This window comes from Leptopilina boulardi, unplaced genomic scaffold (genome assembly GCF_019393585.1).
Source record: "Leptopilina boulardi isolate dan_hultmark-lab unplaced genomic scaffold, ZJU_Lbou_2.1 LbouV2_31, whole genome shotgun sequence".
NCBI lineage: Eukaryota > Metazoa > Arthropoda > Insecta > Hymenoptera > Figitidae > Leptopilina > Leptopilina boulardi.
The window spans coordinates 3,136,110-3,157,690 of NW_026137874.1; the positions used below are offsets into that span (position 1 = coordinate 3,136,110).

The following is a 21,581-nucleotide window of genomic DNA, read 5'->3' on the forward strand; positions in this document are numbered from 1 at the left end:
ATTGTCCATTTAATATCAAATTTTAAGCAAAAAAATTTAATATGAGATTCTTGATAAATGATATCTATGTTTAAAAATTTTTCTCTCCCATTTTTATATAATCATTTTAACCTATTTTTATTATTTTTCAAGTTGCAAAAAAAATCTCATCTGTGATTTTGTTTCTAATATACAGGATCAGTACAAATTTATATACGACACCTTGGAGGAGTTTGTGATATGTGGTGCGTCGTGGTTTCCAGTCTCAGAACTGTCGCAACGTTTGAAGCAGAAGAGTATAAAAAATCCGATAACCAAGATGAATGAATACCAGAGGGAATATCAGCAAATATGCAAGCAAACACCACGATTTACAATAGGTGATTGCGCTGGTGGACATCGTGCAGACAATAGAGAGAAAAATAGAGATGTACTTGTCGTACCACGTAAGTTTCACATTTTTTACTAAAAATCGCATCATTTCTTGTAGAATACTTAATTTAGAAAATACTTAATTAAAAGAAAAAATTTTTTTTTTCTTAAATTAACTATTTTTGCATCTTATCTCTACAGCTGACAACTTCCGACCATATCTTCAAAGTTTTCAGGGGAATATTTATACCGACTACATAAATGCCGTCTTCGTTGACGTGAGTATAATCTTGACCCATTTTATATCATCTCAAGTCGCACCCTCTTTTTTTATTATTGCTGACAAACAAAGTTCTCTGCACATTTTATTTCGAATTTTTTTCAGCTCTTTACATAATCCTCTTATCGTCTCTCAGTATTATAAAAACGTCTATGAATAATGGATATTGAAATATTTTGAATTGTACATTTTTGAAATGTTTTAAGTGATATTCAAATAATTAAAAAGTTTTTGTCTTTTAAGAGTAAGGTAAATTTAAAATATTTATCATATATTCCGGAGGACAAGTAACATATTAGCAACCATTTTTATTGGTTCTTCACGCTACAATTTACTAAAAACTACAGCAAAATTCTTACAAAACGAATGATAATTTTTAAATGATAAAACCTTCGTTAAAAATGTTAGAAATAAAAATTTTGAGATTATTAATTAATAGAAATAGAAATGCATTGAATTATTTGACAAGAACATTGTCTCCTTTTCAGGGTTACACAAAACCACGAGAATATATCGTTACAGAATGGCCACTTCGTCACACGTGTGGTGAATTTTGGTCTTTGGTTTACGATTATGAATGCGCGGCAGTCGTGGTTTTATGTGTACCACCTCAGGGATCAACTAATTTTCCCACATTTTGGCCAGAGGGTAGACATTCCAAGAAATATGGACCAGTTTTCACGATAGATCACATCAGTCACAATCATTACACCAACATTAAAACTTGGGTATATTAGATAATAATTTACAAGATTCTTTAATTTTTTCTAAATAAATAAAGTAATAAATAATGTATTTATTGAAAAATGGTTTATATTCTTAGGTCTTTAGGATAAACAAGAAAATTGTGTCTTTAACGGAATTAATGGCAGGTGTAAAAGCACCTCCAAAGACTGTGCAACTCTTTCAATTGACTTGTTGGCCAATGGGACATAAAGTCCCAACGTCTACAAATAGTCTTGTTGAATTGATGAATATGGTGGAGAGATGGAGGCAAAGGACAGTTTATGGACCAGTTGCAGTTGTTTCACCCGATGGTAGAAGTCGTGTGGGAGTTTATTGTGCAGCCAATGCCTGCATCGAGCAAGTTATTCAACATGGCGAAGTTGACATTTTCCAAGCAGTTAAAACTGTCCGCAGGCATCGACCTCAACTCGTGGAAAATATGGTAATTTTGTCTATGAAATTGTTTATTATCTGTCTTATGTGAACGTTTTATTGTTTTTTGAACCGACAATGTCGTTTCGAAACTTTCGCTATTGTTTCTCGAAAACTATAAGTGTAATTTTCAAAAATTTTTATAGTATTCCCCTATTCCAAATATAAACTAAATGCCTTAACAATTTTTTTTTCAAACTTGACTGAAATTTAAAATTAGATTTCTGAATTACCGAGATTTGTACTACCGTCGGTAAGTATTGGTTACTAAATTTGATTTTTAAATTAATTACGTTGAATTATAAATTAAAATCCCTTTTTAAAAATGTAATGCCTATAACTTGATAAATAATACTTAGTTTTCTAGGTTAAATTTGTAATGTGAAGTCAGTTTTGATTTCAACTTTTGTGAAACTTCACTCGTTACTCTACGGAGAACTCTTAGTACTCTTCGTCAACTTAGTTGTAGCTTCAATAGAAGTTTGTGTTTACTTGGTTACCATAAACTATATAGTCTTGACCACACTCCGAAACTTTTGTTTATCTTTGAGTCTAATTAATACAAACTATTTCACCTTTGAAACATCCTACAATCATTTATTCTCACCTACTGTATTACAACATTAAGTTTCATCTCATAATTTACATACTCAACTTCCAGCATAATTCCCATAAATTAAAAAATACCCGAAATTCAAAATTAAACTGCTTTGATAATTTTTTACAAACTTCAAACAAAAATATGATTCTAATAAAATAATAATACTTCTGTTTCAGACTGAATACAAGTACTGCTATGATTTGGTGTTGCATTATGTGTTGCACTACTTGAACAAGGATATGAACGAAAAAAAGTGAGAAAGCGAGTTGAGGGACGAGCTATGGTTCATCGAATTTGGCCGCGGGGTGGCCTTGCCCCTGACACCGGAAGAGGCCCCTGCTGATGGGGAGCCGGTTGTACCCTGCGCTCAAGGTCGCGTCGTTACTGAATCAGCAAGACCGGCACAGCCGCACTTTGCCACGTGTTCAACGTATCGCAGACATTTGACACATTCGAACGGAACACAAACCTCCAGAGGAACAACCGCGTCAGTTGATCAGGGTAAGGGTGCCATTTCAAAAAAATCGGTACCACAAAGTCCAGCATTGAGGCCCGAGGACCTTGGCGTTACGCCATGGTACTTTGAAGACTATTCAACGGACTCACTACCTGGTCCTGGCGATCAGAGCTCGTACCCCTCACAATCACAAAACGGGAGAGATACCATCAAGCCGGAATTAGCTTCTACAAGAAACAGCAGTATGGAAAACGATCAGTCAAGACCATCGTCAACATTGCCTAGAAAAGCGTGTATGGACATTAGAGATGCAATTGCTCTTTTAGATGAGACTTGTCCCAATCCAGAAGCCAGTCCTTCACTCACCCCACGTACTCCCTTGACCCCATATCCAAGAAATAAGCGCGCTCGATCTAAAAGTAGCGACAATTCATCAAACTACAGCAACGATCGTCTCAGCGAGAGATCCATGGAGAACACCAAAGAGAAAGAGAAGAAAAGACCTTTCCTCCGAAAAATTGGCATTTCCAAAACGGAAGATCGGCCATTCCTCAGTATTTTAGCACCAAAGATCATTGGCAAGCCATATTTGGAGAAAATCGGACCAAGTAGAGCTGTGGAAAGACCCTTCTTGGACCACATCGGTTCCTCCAGGACTTTAGATAAATTCACTTTCGATACGCCGAGAATAGAACGCAAGAAGCAAGAATGTGCTGAACAATCATCAAAAAGTTTTGAAAAACAAGAACATGTCGTGAAATCCAGGGGAGACACCAAAAGCTTTCCCGAAAGAAGACGTTCTGGCAAGGCCTATTTATCAAAAATGTATTCCTTCGAGACGGAAGATCTTGATGAAGCCGCTCCTCTCAAGAGTCATCGTGATCCTCTTCGTGGAGCGTCTTTGAACGATGTTCTCGACGCTGGACCCAGTAGTATGTCACACATAGAAACGCCTTCCATTAAGGGTAATTCAAAGCTAAAACCCCTGTCGACCAGCGCAGTGGAACTTGTCAAATGTCGAGTTACCACAAGCGAGGAAATCGTTTCATCCACCACGTGCCTAAGTTCTCCGGCCGAAGTTACTTCATGGGAATACTCACCCAGACGTAAACACTGGGCCAAAAGGATTACATCAACGCCTAAAATTCTAGCTCGCCGTCGACTAGAAAATCCAGATTCAAAAGAAATTATTCCAAGTGACGAGAGCACACCAAATTCACCGACTAAACGGGCCATTTCCTCAGTCTCTCCCGAACGACGCAACTTCAAACAAACTGATGTTGGTTTCATAAAAAATCTCGAATTTTCACCCTCAAAAACAAGACGACAAATTTCAGAAGATATTCTCGATAAGAAAAGTAACACCCATACACAAATCGAAAGATGGGGCATCTCATCAGATAATCTCAAAATGTCTCGAGAAACTGTCATAATAACACCTTCATCATCGTCTCTTAGACTTCAAAATCAAGAATGCAAATCTTCCCTTGAACTTCCAACTGAATCCCTTCAGGATTCAACACAAACGGAATTTTTAGGTAAAGAAAATTTCAAACAATTACATGATAAATTCGAATTACAGGAGATACCCACCGAAACCTATGTGGAATTTAAACAACGCACCAAAGGTCATTTTCCTGCGTCAGCTATGCTTCGTAAAGTTATTGCTCACGAGAAAACTATATCACCAACGTACGATGTTAGCGATTCTCTAAAAGGCGATAAAAACCGTTTCGAATGTTTGGAGAGAAACAAAATTGACACCGAAAGAAATAAAATCGAATCCTCCGATAAGATACGAGATCTGGAGAAATCGAAAAGTTCTGATGACAAGGAATTGGAAAAAGGAGTTGAAGAAAAACCAAAGCTCCAAGTACGAAGAGGAACAGTGAGATCCGTATTGAGAAAACAAGAGGGAGTGGATCATCAAAGTGATCATGAATCTGATACAAATACTTCCTTTAAACGAACTAAGCCAAAAATTCCACATGAACCGTCTCAAGAGACAATGGATCTTTTAACAGAATTGAGAAAAGTTAAAAGTCTCCTAAAAACTCCCTCAACGGAAAAAGATTATGATCTTGAGAAACTGAAGGATGTAACAAAAATTCCCAAGAAAATTCTCTTAACAGATAAAGAATTTTGTCTCTCGATCGAACGGGAGAATAGTATTCGAAGACCGTCGCGACTAAATTCCGAAGTTATGGATCAATTTTCCCTCGAGAAAAAGAAAAAGGAAAACTCGCTAGATGAAAAACATTCTGCACTCTTTGAAAAAAGATGTCTATCACTTGATTTTGCTGATGATGAAAAATCTCATAAACCCAGTACTCGTGCAATTTCACTAGCTTCAACTAAAAGTCTTCTTTCCGATACTGAAGAAGTTGAGAATCTCGATTCAAAAAGCAGTTGTTCTGAAGTTTTCAATACTCCCGATGAACATGATAAAAAAACCAATAATATATTCGTAACAGAGTCAAAATTAAAATCAAATCATTGTTTAGAGGTGGATGCTGGTAATTCTTTGGAATTAAAATCAAGTCCAAAGAAAAAATTACCACCTCAGGGTCGTACGAGTGATGCCTATGAAATTATTTCACCAAGAACAACGCCGTTTCGAATGAAAAAACGTTTGGGTCGAATATCCGTAGAAGATTCATTGAAACAGGAAAGTTTCACGTTAGATAAAACGGATTGCAAATCGATTATCGTACAGAAAAAAACCAAGTGCTTCCCCTTATAACGTTAACGCACAAGGCGAAGGCTAAGTTTTAACTGCGGCTTTCAATTATAATCGTTTGTTCCGTGATTTATATTGTGACTCGATCAATCGACTGATCAGCGATATATACACATATATATAACGAACTCTGAAAAGACCAACTGATCTGGTTATCTTTACGGAACAAGCTTTTGGACCACTTTTCTATTTATGTAGTGTAAAGAAAGTCACGACATTTTGGCACAAGATTCTAAAATTAAACCCCCCAAGAGTCGAGTTTCATCTCTAACATTTATTTGTGAAAAGTTTCTTTTGAATTTTTTATAGAAAGATATACGAATCATCATTCGCTATATTAATTGGTCAATTTACTCTTTTGAGATGTGTGTTTTTTTTGGTAATGAAATTTTTGAAATAAAATAGAACAGAAACAAAAAAATGTCGAAAAAAAGGAAACAAATTTTTAATGCACTAAATAAATTAAAAAATTGTTTCTTAAATTAAAAAAAATGACAACTAATTTTTAGAAAAAAAGATTGTCTTTTAATAGACATTTTTTTAAAAGTCAAATTTTTTTGTCACTCTAAAGAAACTGACCGATTTTTATAAAAATGATTCAATTACACGCTGCATTGTAGCTGTCAAAAGAAATGTAATCCTTTGCCAAATGCAATCGACACCTGTCCATCTAGAAATTAAATCGTCTTTCCTGGTTTTTGTTGCTGGATCTTCAATCGCTCAAATTAATTTTCAGTAAAAACTAAATCGATTATTTATTTTGTTATTTGTTTTATTATTTATTTAGAATTTATACGATTCTTTGATTCAAAAAACAAATTCTCTTTTCGAAAAAAAGTAATTTTATAGAATTGAGGAAAAAAATATAAATTGTTTAAATTACAAAATAATTTTAAGAGTCTTTAACAACACTGACATTTAAAAAAACTCTGAAATTATTTAAAAATAAATTAGGTCAATTTTTTATTTGGTTTCAAAAAAAAGAATTTATTTGAGAGATTGAAGTCAGCAATATAAATCTTTCTGTCGTGCAGTGCCTTGTTCGTGGATAAATTCATTTAAAAAATAGATTTTATAGGTGATGTCAAATTCAGATATATTGAAAAGAGTGTAGTTAAAAAAAATTATGAGGTTACGTTTTCTTGGTTTAACGTACATATTTTTTTTGTAAAACAAATGAAATAACAATGTAATCAGAAATGAAAATATAAATTAACAAATGAAATTATATAAAATAATAAAAAATGAAATTATTAAATAATTAAAAATGAAATTATATAAAAATAATTATAAATTAAATGATGTAAAATACACTTAAAAAATTATAAAAATAAAATCATAAATATAATAAAGGAGTTTTTTTGTTAAAGTTTTTGCAATTATTTATAGTAAAGTTGACTAAATGACTAATTTATAGATAATGTTACTTAATAAAAATACAAAAAAAAACTAAACAAATTTCAAGGAATATTCCATCCAATATGTGAAAAAAAATTAATGAAATTATTTTGCAGAAATTTCGAAACGTAACTATGTAGTGAATGATGTTTAAAAAGCGAATATAAAAAGTTATTAATATAAATTATTGCACTGTATTATATTCTAATAATTAATATTTATTGAAATATAATAAAATATTTACACGAACTGAGAGAACTACGATCTTAATTTTTTCATAATTTTCCATAACATTAATAAATAAAATCTCAAACCAAAAAAAAGAATCAAAGCAAAAGTTTTCGAATTTTTTTCATATTCGCTTTTAAATTTGAACTGAACTAAAAATTTATCCTCGAAACAAACGAATGTAAAATTATCTGCCATTTATTAAAATTTAAATTCAATTTTTAAATTCAAATTTTAAGAGTGTGAATTTTTGGTCCAGCTTTATATAAATATTCCGTGAATGGTTAAAATGTGGGAAAATTATGTTTTCTCGTTGAATTTTTTTTAGAGCTAGGCAAAAAAAAGTCAACGCACTCGACACACTATATAAGAGGAAAGTAAATGTATATGTGTAGACAAAAATTAATACCATTGAAAAAAAACTAAAATTTATACATAACCAAAAAATAGAAAAAAAATTGTGTATATATAGATATTGAGTTTGCGAGTGCACGGCACTTTCACGAAAAAAAGGTGCGCAATAGTAAAAAAAAAGTGCACTGGCATCAACACTTATTAGATGACGAGATGTGCCAAAGAAAGATACGACTTATTGTTCGTTACAATGTTACTTTTATATTCATATATAGATGTATATATAAATATAATATATTATATAAAAAATTATATTATACATATATACAAAATTAAAAAAAAAGATATATTATATAAATAAAAATTATAATTGAATTTGTGAATGCACGTGCAACGAGGTCGTCTGTTCATCCGTATAAAATGTTACGTAATATAGCGTTCGAAAAAACGTGTATAAAATTTGTAAATGTGTAAACGTAAACAAATGCAAACTGCACATACATGTATAGAAGTCACGTGACCCCCACACAATTTTACTACTACCACGTGCATTGGATCGTAAATTCATCCTTTGGTCTCGTACATCTTATTTTCTGGACCATATATCTGTATTTTATAGGTTTTCCGTCTTTTCGTAAATGTACACGTATTATTGAGAAAGATTTGATTGGATTATTCATAAATTTCAAACGATTTTTTTTTATTCCCGTGCACCAACTTCATACAGAGTTTGAAAAACTACTTTCAAACAAATCACAGTTTGATATAAATTATATAAATTTGTTTTAAATCTCATTTTTCTTTCAGAAACAAAATTTTTATGATGAAAAATTACTATTTTTTGTTGCAGTAAAAATTTTGCTGTAGTTTTATGAAATTTCCTTTGTCAGTAAAATAATGTTTATTAATTTTATTTACAAACATTATTTTATTTCCATAGAAATAATTTAATTTTTAATTTAATTTATTTATTGGAGTAAAAAATGTAATTGTTATAATTGAAATAAATTTTAATTAATAACAATTATGCAAAATAGAGAATAAATAATTTTTTCAAATCTTTTCCCTCAATAAACGTGGAAAAAAAATGACAAGACAGGGTTTGTGCTTTAAAATTGGACGATGCATATACTACTTGAAAACAAAATGTAAGCTTCATCTCGAAACAGATATCCGTCCATCACACTTCGACTGGTCCATTGTCCAACCTCAATTTAATAAATTACACCTTTCCCAATATATATCCGAAACATAGACTCATATTTATCAAATTTATAGTTTCTAGTATTTTTCAATACATTTCTATAAATAAATTTAATATACACATTTTTCTAAAATTTATTACCTACTTTTGAACGAGAGGAAACTTTATATATAAAAATAAAAATAGTAAAACACTTTTTAATGAAAATCCATCTTTTTCAAATCGGAAAATAATAAAAAAAAATTTTAAATAGCTGCAATTTTTTATAAAACAAACTCATAAAATTATATACAAAAAACTTGAATATATAATTACATTGTTAAAATTTTTAATCGAGACTTATAATTATTAAAAAAATGTAAATATGAGTCTATTGGGATTTTTATTTGAAAGGTTATTAAAAAACCAAGCGAAATGTTATACACAGCCACAAATAAGGCTAGTTGTATTATTAATAAAATTAGGTAGTGAAACTATATAATATTTGTACTTGAAACAATATTAGCAATTTTTGTTCTCGCAGGCGAGATTTTAATAAACTTTTTCGTCTGTGTACGATTTTGCTGCAGTGATTATGTAAGTGTTAATATTTGAAGATTTTTATTCGAACAGAAGGAAAAAAATGGTTAATAAAAAAACTTCGTTATCTACGCTCTGGAAAACGTGAGAATTGAAAGTATATATATATATTATATTGTGAAAAAAAAGCACGAGGAAAAGAATCGAAAGTACGAAAGAGAAATGAAGAATAAAAAGCTTTATTTGAAAGTGTCTTTTGAAAAAGGAGCAATTTTTCTAGTTTAATGAAAAATTCTCAAAGCATTGAAAGTTTCCAAGAATATTGTCAAATGGATAATTTTTTCTTTTCCTATAAAGACATTTTATTGTATATTTTTATTTATATAGAAATGTATTTTCTTTTTATATAATATATTATTTGTGAAATTGCCCATTGATTATAAAAGTATTCGCGCACGATAAAATATATTTGAGCTGACAATAAATTATTTATAAAAAAGCAATTATTTTTAACAAAGGAAATATTTTGTTTTTTTTAGTTGTTTAAAATTATTAATAGCTCTTTTTGAGAATAACAGACTATTCAATGGGCTTTCAAAAACAATTATTGTCTTATATATTGTAATATATAATATATTTGTACATTATATTTGTCTTTGACAGCTGGTCATTGTTCACCAGCTGTCTTTTGTCAGCGTGTATTGAATACACGCTAAAGTATTGTGCTTATGTAATTATTATAAAAATGTTTATTGTAAAAATTACGGATGCGAGATAAAAAAAAAACAAAAAAAGAATTTTAGAATCAAAGCATTGTTTGCAAAGTGTAAAAAGCAGAGAAGAAATTGAGCAATTTACATCAATTTATTAAAAAATACAAATGAAATATTTAAAATTATGTTTATGTAGATAAAAAATATTAATTTTTTCTTAATTTAATTTAAAATTAATTAAATCAAATTAATTTTTTAACTACAATTTTTAAAAGTAAAATTTAAAAATTGATAATTTCTCAAATTTTCTAGTCATTTTATTTATTATTTATTTTATCTGTAATTTATTTAAATTTTTACTGATTTTAAGGGTCAAATGTTTCACCCACTAGCCTACAAAAAAAAATAGTCAACCACTTTCTATTCAAACAAAAGGAAAATGTTTAGAAAATTTTATTACAGTCTAGAAAATAAAATATTTTCAAGATTATAATAAATTATTTTTCGAGAAAAGCATGAATTCCTGAGAGGTACCATATTAAAATATTATTTCAGTATTAAGAAATTAAAAATCCTTTAAAGTTGTCAATATTTTAAAAAATTGAATATTAATTCATTAATTAATTTCGTTCAATTTTCAATTTTTTTGAAATATATAAAAAATTCTAAAATCCCCTTTTTTCCGAAAATCTTTATATATATGTTAATAAAAATTATTCTCGCTTCTTTTTGAAAAAAAATCTATCTCAATTGATGATGATCCGTACTACCGTAATTAAAAAATGTTGTATAGTAAAAATTGAGAGTTTAATATTTTTGTTTTCGCATCACGTTGAACGTGTTGCGCTGGTATATAATGTATGTAAGTATGAGTATGTGTGCTAAGAATGTAATTTTATGTAATATTAAAAAAAGTGTTTCATGTGGATTAGAAAAAAAATATCTGCGTTTTAAATTTAATACCCTTTCTTTTTTATTTTCGAGCATTATTCCAAACAAAAATGAAATTATATAAGAATAGTGTCGTCCATATAGTAAATGTAAATATTTCACATCTCTCTCATTCGAAGTTCGCTTTTTAGAGAGAAATATATAAGTATTTTTCACTAATTGTAAAACTTTGATTATTGAATAAATCGATTATAAATAACTCAAATGAACTAAAAAATGTAATTAATTATGAATTTTCTCCTAAAGTATTCAAATTATTTGATAAATATATGTATTATTTTTTAATATATTTTCGATATTGTCTAATATTGTTCAAAAAAATGAAAAAAAATTTCTGATGTCAATATTATTCAATATATAATAAAATATATGAATTTTATAATTTCAATTTAGTTTTGTTTAAAAAATATGCTTACAAAGAATGGATAAAAAAGAAATTGTTATATGTGTGTGGTATAATTTAATTAAAAAGAATATTTGTGCGTTAAAAACAAGATACGAATTTATTGTAAAAAAAAACTTGAAATTGGTGCTGAAAGTGATTTACGATTGTAAATTATGATCGATGCTTGTATTTGATTAGAATATAATCATCAACTTTTATGTTGTTTTGAAAAACAGTGTGATATAAAACTATCGAAAAAAATTTGGTGCGTTCTTGTAAATAATAAATAGGTTATACGTTGTATTTGCCCTTTTTATTTCATTAACCACACCTTAATTATTTGCAATGTTAATTGAAAAAATTAATAGCAATTATTTTTGACATATTAAAAATTTCTTATGAGAAATTTAATGAGAATTATGAGAATATTTAATCAAAATGTACTCACCGGAATCGTTGAAAATATCTGAGTTTTTTTGGATCCAATTTTTTGTTCTCAATCCACAATAGGTTTTGCATTTTCTTGAATTTTTACTGGCACAAACACTTCACAATATACAAAAAAAAACTTTCTAAATATTAAAAACAATTAAATTTGAATTAAATACTTGTAAAATAACTTGTTTCTTAAAAATTTAGTGTCAAACATCCTGTCTTTAAATTTGCTTTAAATAATCAAGAAATAGGTAGGAAATTCAAATTAAAATTCATAGATGGCGACTACGACTGCGCGAAATTTGAAAAATTTTACCGGATTTTACTTTTGAAACTCAACCTAACCTTAAAATGTGCAGCAAACTTGAATTTACACTCATAAAAAAAAATTATACGACTTATATTCTTAAATTTTTTATTTAGATGAAATATTCCTGTTATTTTGAAAAAAATATCTAATATTCTGTTTGCAAGACGAAATAAAATCAATAATAGAGCTTGCTGCAAATCCGATGCCGCGGGCTATAGAAGTATAGTACTTTTCTGCCTTAAATTTAACACTTTCGATACCAAATATTTAACGAATTTCACAACAGAACACTAATATTCACTTTTTTAGCACAAAAGTAAATTAAACTATTAAAAAGATGGAATAATTTTGCGACAAAAATGGAGGGAACACAATTTTTTCATTCGACATGCGCGACTGGTGATCGCAATGACTACTGGGAAATGCAGGTCTGCCAACCATGAAGCTAAAACTTTTTACTCAACTTCCGCTCAAGTTAGGAAAAACTGCGCATGTGCGGTGTTAACTACCCTAACCTTAAATATGACGTATATGTTTTAGGAAATTTATTTAGTTTTTCTTCTTCTAATTATAAATAAATAAATAAATTAACATCTGGTACAGTCGAAAGAAGTGTCAAAATGTTGACGTCTTTACGAAAATCTTGTAGTCTACTGGTAAGTTCTAAGAAACATTTATAATAAAAATAATGTTGAACATTATGTAACCTCAAATAATCAATGTTCTATATTATTATTTTTTTAAATATTTATATTTTTTATTTTAAAAATGTATATTTTCATAGACTTTAAAGAATATTCGAGGTCTTCAGTCAACAGTGTCTCGCAGTTCTGACCAATTGTTTGTGGTAAGTTTGATAAAAGAATAATAAATTTCTTTGTTGATACATTGTTTACGAAACCTTGTTAATTGTTCTACTACATCTTTTTTATTTATTAAATTTCAATAATGGTTATTTTTACTTTTCCTATTATTATTATTATTGATATTTACAATTTTCTTGTTTAGTAGACGTCATTTTAAAATTTTTCGTTTTATATTTATAAATATTGCACAATGTTACCCAAGAATCGGAAATAATTTTAATTTATATATATTTTTAACGATGTATATTTTAAAAATATTTTATTTATAATTTAATTAATATAATTAGAAATAATTCGTATAGGCAATAATTTTATTATAGTATTATATATTTTTTAAATGTTTTATTTTTAAGAATTCAATTTTTTATTATTTTAGATATTTATTTATTTACTATTAAAATATTAAGTCTTAGAATGAAGAGATTGAATTTTTTTTATAGCATAGAGATAGTGAGGAAGACAATCCAAATATTCCATTTGAATTTAATGCAGAGAACCAGAAACGTATTGATGCTTTGCTAAAAATTTATCCTGAGGGTCATAAGCGTGGTGCAATGATTCCATTATTGGATTTAGCTCAACGTCAACATGGTTGGTTACCAATTTCAGCGATGCACAAAGTTGCCGATATTATTGGCGTATCAAATATGCGTGTTTATGAGGTTGCAACATTTTACACCATGTTCAATCGTCGACCAATGGGAAAATATCATGTGCAAGTTTGTACATGTACACCATGTTGGTTAAGAGATTCTGATACAATTTTAAATGCTGTGTGCGAAGCAACAAATTGCAAAGTTGGTGCCACTTCCTCAGATAAATTATTCACCATCTCCGAAGTTGAATGTCTTGGTGCTTGCGCTAATGCTCCAATGCTACAAGTTAACGATGATTACTATGTGAGCAAAAAAAAAACTTTTTTACTATTAATAATTAATATGTATTATATGTTAATTATATTTATTTAATAATGAAATTTAATTTTTTTCGACACTCAGGAGGATCTTACCGCGGAGAGTACTAAAGCGATAATAAACGCACTCAAGAAAGGTGAGAGACCAGCACCTGGACCACAAAATGTAACACGATTTGCAGCAGAACCTGCAGGTGGACTTACATCATTAACTAGTCCACCTCCTGGTCCCGGAGTAGGTGTGAGGTCTGATCTATGAGCATCTACTAATTTAAAAAAATCCATTTTTAAAATTTAGCTAATCTTTCATTAGAGCGATATGAGAAATTTTATTTTCAAGTCTCGTTGAGATTCTACAAGTGAAAGAAAAAAAAAGTGTATTATATAAATCGTTGTTATTACACTCTTCTGGGAGATATTTCCCCGTTAGTTATGTATTTAATTTAAAAAAATTTGTTACTTCTTTTTTTTCTCTAAACAAAAATAAATTTCCTTAGAACTGCGTTAAAATTTAAATTCGTTTTTATTCCAGCATCTATTTAAAAAAAACAATTTATACAATTAGGGGAAAAATTATTTTCATTTAAAAATAAATTACTTAAAATTATTTTTTAAATAAATTTCTTATTTTTATTATTTATTTTCTTAGTTTAAAAATTATATAAATTTTTAATCTAAATGTGTTTGCAGTAATGAACAAAAATTCATAGATGTTATTCATAATTTATTTCTCAAACTAATCACATTTATTACACCACATTATACAACGAATACACTTAAATAGATTTTTAAGCAAGCTAATCACAATATTGTATAGAGGCGATTGATTTATTTTTCTCTCTCTAATTTTTTATAATCTCGAGGTATAAATTATCACGATTTTTCGTGAAATTTTGTATACACTTACAGAGGTTTTTTTTTCTTCTTTTCTTAATCATTATTCATAAGGAAGATCATACAATTATTATTTGGAAAGAATAACAGTACTCAATGTTTTTTTTTCTAATTCAACAATACAAGGATTTTTTTAAAACTTCGTTAAGTAAATTTAACGTGGCATTATTTTGATTGCCCGATTAATTAATTGTGTTTTTCTTAAACTTAAAATTTGTTTCAACTAATTAATCAATTTATATTTTTTTCTGTTTAAAAAATATGGCAGTGTTTGATAAATTTTCTATAAGTGACAAAATGAGTTTCTAATTATTTTTTTGAAGTTACTAAATAATTTTTATTATTTTAGTTACTTATTAATTTGCTTTTTTTTCTATTTTTAAATACTTTTTTTCCGTTTGGGAAACATTAAATCTTTTTGGCCTTCTTTAAATTGAATTTAAAATAATTTTTTGTTTTTTAAAAATATTTTTTCATTATAATTCATTTCTAGGAAAAATTTGTAATTTATTCCTCACTTGAATATGAACTTAAAATTTGAAAGTATAAATTTGTAATATAAAAAATTTTATAATTTGCATACTTTTTTTTAAATTTATATAAATTTACAAATTTAAAAAAAGTATAAATGAAATATTTTTTTAATTCAACTTAAGTGAAAAGAAATGTTTTCAGTGTATTTTCACGTATATGATCGATTGAATATGACGAGTCTAGATATGTTTATCTTATTTTGTCTCATATTTATTTTTTTTAAGGAGGAGGAGGAATTTATATAGACGAACGATAAAAGGCTGATTTTGAAATGATTTTTTAGCTACTGTCGGGGGCGTGGTATCCTGGTTATAAATTACTTGTTCGACAGTTTGGCGTACAGTAGATTTCAAATCTGTTTATCTGCAAAACTCCAGACGACATATCACTTTATAACGTTATTTCGCGGAGTTTCAGACAGAAAAGACACATAAGTCACGACTAAAACGCCCACAACAAGTCGCCTTGCTCATTCATCTCAACTTTTCTATATAACTATCAAATTGTCTGATACATCGACAGTTATTTTCCAAACTATAAAATCACAAAAGATGAAAAAAAAAGTTTTCAATTTAGGAAATGATCAATTTAGTAATTTATCTTTAAAATTCAATATTTCTTTAAATTTTAAATCGAAATAAAATGTCTCACTCAACATTTAAAAATCTTAAAATAATTTTTAACAAGAAAAAAAAATTTATTATATGAAAAATAATTCATTTATAACATTAAAAATAATTTAATACTATTAAATTAGAAATTTAAACGATTATAAAATAATAAAAAAAACAATATTTGAAAAAATTAAATAATTTTTAAAAAAATCAATTTTTAATAAAATTTGGAATGTAAAGTTTAATATAAGGAGAAATTTTTAGATAAAATGAAATTAATTTCAATTTTAAGTAATAAATATTTTGACACAAATTTAAATCAGTAAAAATGATGTTCAGGGTCAAAAATATTTCAAATCGCATAAATGATCATTATATAGACACCATGAATCATTAATTTCAATTTATATCAGCAAGTTAAATTTAATTTGTCTTTTTTTTGTTCTACATGTCTAGGAATTTAAGAAATTTACAAAATTAAAAATTATGCTTTTTTAAAACTAATTTTATAAATATTTCAATAAATATATAACTTTTTTAAAACGATATTCTTATAAAAAAAATGTTTTAACAAATCGTCATTTAAAATTTCTTTTAACTATTTTAATTAGTTTATTTTAATAAACAAAACAATTTAAAATAAAGTTCTTTTTTGAAAATAATAATGCAAAATAGTAAATAGGTTTAAAATTAATTTATACAAATTTTTCTTCGACAAACATTTATTTGCGACAATTTTAATATTCTATGCTGTTCATATTCAAATAAGTTATATAAATTACTCTAAATAATTTCTCCTATTTTATATAATATATTATATTAATATAATATATTTTTTATAATAATTAGAATAATATATTTTATATTATTTTAAGTGATTTAATAAATCAGTTTTGTTAATAAATATAAAACAATAATTAAAATAATATTTTTTTTGTAAAATTCTAACGGGAAAGATTTTTAAAATTGTAAAATTATAATTAAAAGAAAAATTGTATTTTAACTTACAAAATTCCCTTTTATATTTATTAGGAAAAAAAATGAAATACTTATAGAGGAATTCGTGTTTTATAAGTATATTGGTGTTAATTGTTTACTATTATTAATACAATTAATATCATATAAATATATAAAATGTTTGTAAAGTACGTGAATTGGCGAGAATATTTATGTTTTTATTTAAGAAACACAAGATTCTTTCTTGATATCTGTTTTCCTTTTTTCTTTTTTTGCTTCAGTCAACAAAAGTTTGTTCGAGTTTCGTTGACCAGTTTTGTACGTATAACGTCGATATCCATGTGGCCTTTTTTAAATTTTAGCCGTTTCAATTTTGTTTTTTTTTATAAAGAAAAAGGTAAAATACGTCGTTTAAAAACGAAGTTTCATCCTTATATAGAAAAAATGTACAACGAAGTGTTTAACAATTTCTTGTTATCGTATTTAGATTATTTTAATTAATATATTAATATTAAATATCAGCGGGGATTGGACAATTATTTTGTAAATTCAGTTATTTTAGAAATTCAATTTTTTCCATTATTTATAATTTTATTGATCAATTTTGACAGTAAAATAGTTAAAAAAAATTTTAACGAAAAAAATGTGAATGCCCTATCCCCAGATCAGCGTGAATAGATAACAAGTATCGTTGGAGTATTATCAGAATAGAAATCTAAAAATAAAAATTCTTAATTTACATATTTTTATTAATTTAAATAATAAATTAAGAAACAGAGAGAAAGAGAGAGAATTTCAATATATAAAATTTGAGAAATGATTTAAAAAAAATTTTTCAAAATTGATTTAATTTTTTCTATTTTCTCCGAGAAAAATTCTTTTGATTTTGTTTTTGAAAAAAAAATGATATTTTTTTTGATTATTTCAGAGATTTTACAAAAAATTGTAGTTTTACTTTAAAAAATGAGAAAATTTTTCCTCCTACTAAGCAGCACAGTTAAGAAAAAAATTTATTACAAAAATTTAAGATAAATATTCATTAATAAAAGATTATTTATAGAAAATAATTTTTGTTAAATTTTTTTTAAAAGAGTAAAAAAATTTTTTTTTTTTAAAGAAAATAGATTCCTTTAAAACTTCAATTTTCGTTAGTTTTAAAAATTCGTAAAGATTGAAACTTGACGATTTTGTCGCCAATAAAGTTGATCGTGATTATAATCTAAGATTAATTAAACGCTCTTGGCTTCGACGATAGCAAACGTAGATACTTAAATAGTTAAATATATATTTATATATATACACAGTATGTATACTAGCGTCAAAATTAAAGTAAAAGTCTTAAATTTTGAAACTCGACACTTTACAAATTTCAATTATTATTATTATATCGCTTTCGTGAATTTATTCTTAATTAGCAAATAATTAATATTATTAAATTAATTTCCACATTATTAAATTAATTTTTGTAAAAAAAACTTAATTTAATTTATTAAATATAATTTAATAAATAAATATCGAGTTTCGAAGGTTTAAATTATATATATATTTTTTTTGATTTTAAAAAATGTGTGTAAAATAACATTTCTAACATAAAATTTTGGGTTTCGTTTTTTTTCCTCACACGATTTCATATATAAAATTAAAAAAATAGATGACTATTTAAAATTCACTATTTCACAAGAAATAAAATTTTCCTTAATAATTATTCAATTTATCGTGTATATTAAAGCTATATGCAAACGAATCATTTTTAAAAGTAATACCACTTTGTAATCTAATATAAAATTATTATTAAAAATTCTTAATTAATAAAATAATAAATAATTTTGACTTTTAATTGTACAAATTAACGACGAAAGTTCATTAATAATAATGAAAGCAAGGATTAGTTTTATGCGTCATTTTTTTTGCGAAAGATATTTAAGAATTTTTTGAAAAAAAATGTTTTTCAATTAAAAAAAAAATAAATAATTAATTAACTTTCTTAAAGTATAAAAGTTTGATGATTTTTTTTCTCCCGGAACAGTGTTATCATTTTCTTTCGATCGCGTTGACTCTTTCTCAGCTGGTGAATATTGAATATTTATAGTTTCGCAATGCTAACTTCGTGAAACGAGAGTCATTACAGGTTCTTTGGGAGACAAGTCTGAATTTTCAATGGCTGATTACCTTTTAATAAAATTTATTAATTAAGACTTTCTCTATTAGAAAATAAATAGTGAAGTTGTTTTTTCAAATTCTAGTTGTATTTTGTTCGAAAAGAATTTTTAAAATAACTGCAATTAATTTCACGAAATTAAATTTAAATTCACTTCTTGAAACTATAACTCAAAATTATAATTTCTTAGAGAATTTTATATATAAAAAATTTTTTTTAACAAAAATGTTCTTAAAAAAAATAAAAAATTAAAATTCACTGTTAAAAAGTAGTTAAAATGAAATAATAACAAAAAAATTATAAATTAAAGAAAAAAAATTTTGCCTCTGAAAATCCAGGCATTGGAACAATTTTTTTTAACATACGTGATTCTAAGTCGCATTACTCCTATATCTTAGATTTATATATATCCGCAAATCGCCGATTTTTTTAAATAAATATAATATTTATATATATATGGCAATCAGCGCAAAATTTCTTGCAAACTACAACGTTCTATAATCCTGTATTCCTGCAGGCGTTACACATCATTTATCTTAGCAATTAGCATCATTTGCTTTATGGCGCGGCACGGAAATTCTCAGGCTTCAATCGATCGCGTCTGATCTTCATCAAAATAAAAAAATAAATAATGTGAAAATTTAAACAAAGAAATAAAAAAAAGCAAGTTAAAATTTAAAAAAAATAATCGCAAATTCATGACGACACCAATGTGACTTTTCGCATTATTCGACTTTATTTTAAGACGAATATTATTTATATATATATCTAGGTACTTATTTAACGTTCGTTATTCGATATTTATCAGGATCATAATTTCATTAATGTTGTTATTTCAAATTCTTGATGATCCCGCAATGAAAGTCGCTGGTATAAGAACGAAACCAACTATATTTGCGATTGACCAATATTACGATTATCAATTAGAAAATATTGGTAATCAAGATTTTTGAAAAGTCAGAGTAACGATCCTTGTGTGAGTTTTAAAAAGGAGCGCATCCTCCAGGTGTCGTAAATGACGAGAGAAGATCTTTTGCTTGAATCAATTCAATGACAGGATCTCGCTCTTCGTTCAAAGCGACGCATTCGACGACGCCATTCGTCACGCCATTCGATAACGATTGATTTGTCTGTCACTGTCAGGCCTTCGCTTCCTCCACTCTCGCTTTCCTGGCCCAAAATCAAGTAGGATCTGAAATATATTCAATTTTTATTAGTTACTTTTTACTAAGCAATTACTTTCTCAAAATTCGTCTCATTAAAGTTTTTTTTAATACACCTATGAATGGTAAATTTTGTTTTAAAGTAAAAAATCTCAAAACTTTTATATAGAAACAGAAAAGTGGCTTACTTGTATGGTTTAATTTTAGGACATTTGCATGCGAAGTCAGCACTACGAACGTAAAGTGTAATTGGACCTCGTTGAATTCTAGTGTCTCGGTCTCGATTTCGTTTGTATATGAGAATGACGTCGAGAGGAAATTGCACCCAGGAAGAACCTGGTGCAACTGCATCATTTCGCGGTCCATCGCTCTTTTGATGCCTGTCCGACACTTTAACCAGAATTGCTGTAAGAGAAAATAAAAAAAAATCTTCGTTAATTGGACATACTTTTTTATACATGTATATAAAATAAAAAAAGCGAGTTCTCGGAAAATGTGAATTCTATTTGTTCTTTTTTTTTGTCACGCGTACCATTCTTCTCCCCTCCCCTGATACAACGCCTAATGTAGCCTTACAATATCTCTAATTTATATATTACACATCAAGGCATACCAAGCCAATTATTGGCTTTGTTATCGTTCACTGGACAATCGATCCAGTCAGGTCCCTTTGATAGAATACGATTCTTGATGGCGTATTATCACAAAAAATAAAACGACTTCGCATATACAGCTTTTATCAAAAGTTGCGCAAACATTTCTTTTTTTTATATAAAAGATAATCATCCTGTTTGAAAATATAAAAAAAAAGTTTTCTTAATTCATGTAAAAATTAATCAAAATATGTAAATTTTAAAAATCAAATAGTGTAATTTTTTTAAAAATAAAACTTGAACTAGTAAATTTTTTTCCATTGGAAACTTTTTTATTTCTTTGAGATTTTTTCCCCTTTTTGGGTTGTGTTTGAGCTTTTTTTCTCTCCTTTTTTTGTGCGAAATGTGCGTAAAGCGCTATTGAAAAATGAAAAGCACATTTAGTGTTCGCCCTCTCTGTGTTTCAATAATAGAATGGCATGCTTTTGAGTGCAGGTGAAGAGGTCTTTTCCTCTCTACCTCTTTCTCTCTCGCTCTCGCTCTCGATCCACTGGAGATAAATCTTGGACAAGTCCACACTTAACTGTCGACTTGGAATAGATTTTACAACATAAGGAATCCGCCCATCTTGCAATTTTCACTTGCTGCTTCGCTTATATTAGAATTGCAACACTTGCACGACAAGTTGTCGCACAACGTCACATCGCACTTAGTACATCTATACGCATGCAAGACCCTCGATTAACTAGATTTATGGGAGGGCTCGATTAAGGTGAATGGCGCATTCTGTGAAAATAAACGATTC

At 27.5% G+C, this 21,581-nt stretch overlaps 3 protein-coding genes across 3 annotated transcripts in view; all 3 read left to right on the top strand.

Moving 5' to 3' along the window:
- LOC127283376 (receptor-type tyrosine-protein phosphatase kappa) overlaps positions 1 to 2,699 on the top strand; it is a 61,055-nt gene extending 58,356 nt beyond the window's left edge. The window contains exons 10-14 of the mRNA XM_051308203.1: positions 176 to 425; positions 553 to 629; positions 1,120 to 1,359; positions 1,455 to 1,799; positions 2,567 to 2,699. Coding sequence (XP_051164160.1) covers positions 176 to 425; positions 553 to 629; positions 1,120 to 1,359; positions 1,455 to 1,799; positions 2,567 to 2,647 — 993 coding nt within the window. The 3' untranslated portion in view covers positions 2,648 to 2,699. The remainder of the gene's footprint in view (positions 1 to 175; positions 426 to 552; positions 630 to 1,119; positions 1,360 to 1,454; positions 1,800 to 2,566) is intronic.
- LOC127283178 (uncharacterized) lies at positions 2,651 to 11,642 on the top strand (the record flags this gene model as incomplete). The annotated part of the gene is made up of 1 exon (XM_051307885.1): positions 2,651 to 11,642. A coding segment is annotated over one exon (2,940 nt), but the record flags the coding sequence as incomplete, so codon positions are not given.
- Positions 11,643 to 12,564: 922 nt separating this feature from the next.
- Positions 12,565 to 14,373, top strand: LOC127283380 (NADH dehydrogenase [ubiquinone] flavoprotein 2, mitochondrial). The gene is made up of 4 exons (XM_051308208.1): positions 12,565 to 12,740; positions 12,869 to 12,931; positions 13,391 to 13,849; positions 13,949 to 14,373. The coding sequence occupies exons 1-4, from the start codon at positions 12,705 to 12,707 to the stop codon at positions 14,120 to 14,122; spliced, it is 732 nt and encodes a 243-aa protein (XP_051164165.1). The 5' UTR covers positions 12,565 to 12,704; the 3' UTR covers positions 14,123 to 14,373.
- The last annotated feature ends 7,208 nt before the right edge of the window (positions 14,374 to 21,581 follow it).

Excerpts from the sequence above, each read along its gene's own strand:
- LOC127283380 (XM_051308208.1), top strand. The coding sequence starts at position 12,705 with ATGTTGACGTCTTTACGAAAATCTTGTAGTCTACTG. Across the intron at positions 12,932-13,390 it reads GTTCTGACCAATTGTTTGTG|CATAGAGATAGTGAGGAAGA; the intron begins GTAAGTTTGATA and ends TTTTTTTTATAG. Across the intron at positions 13,850-13,948 it reads AAGTTAACGATGATTACTAT|GAGGATCTTACCGCGGAGAG; the intron begins GTGAGCAAAAAA and ends TTCGACACTCAG.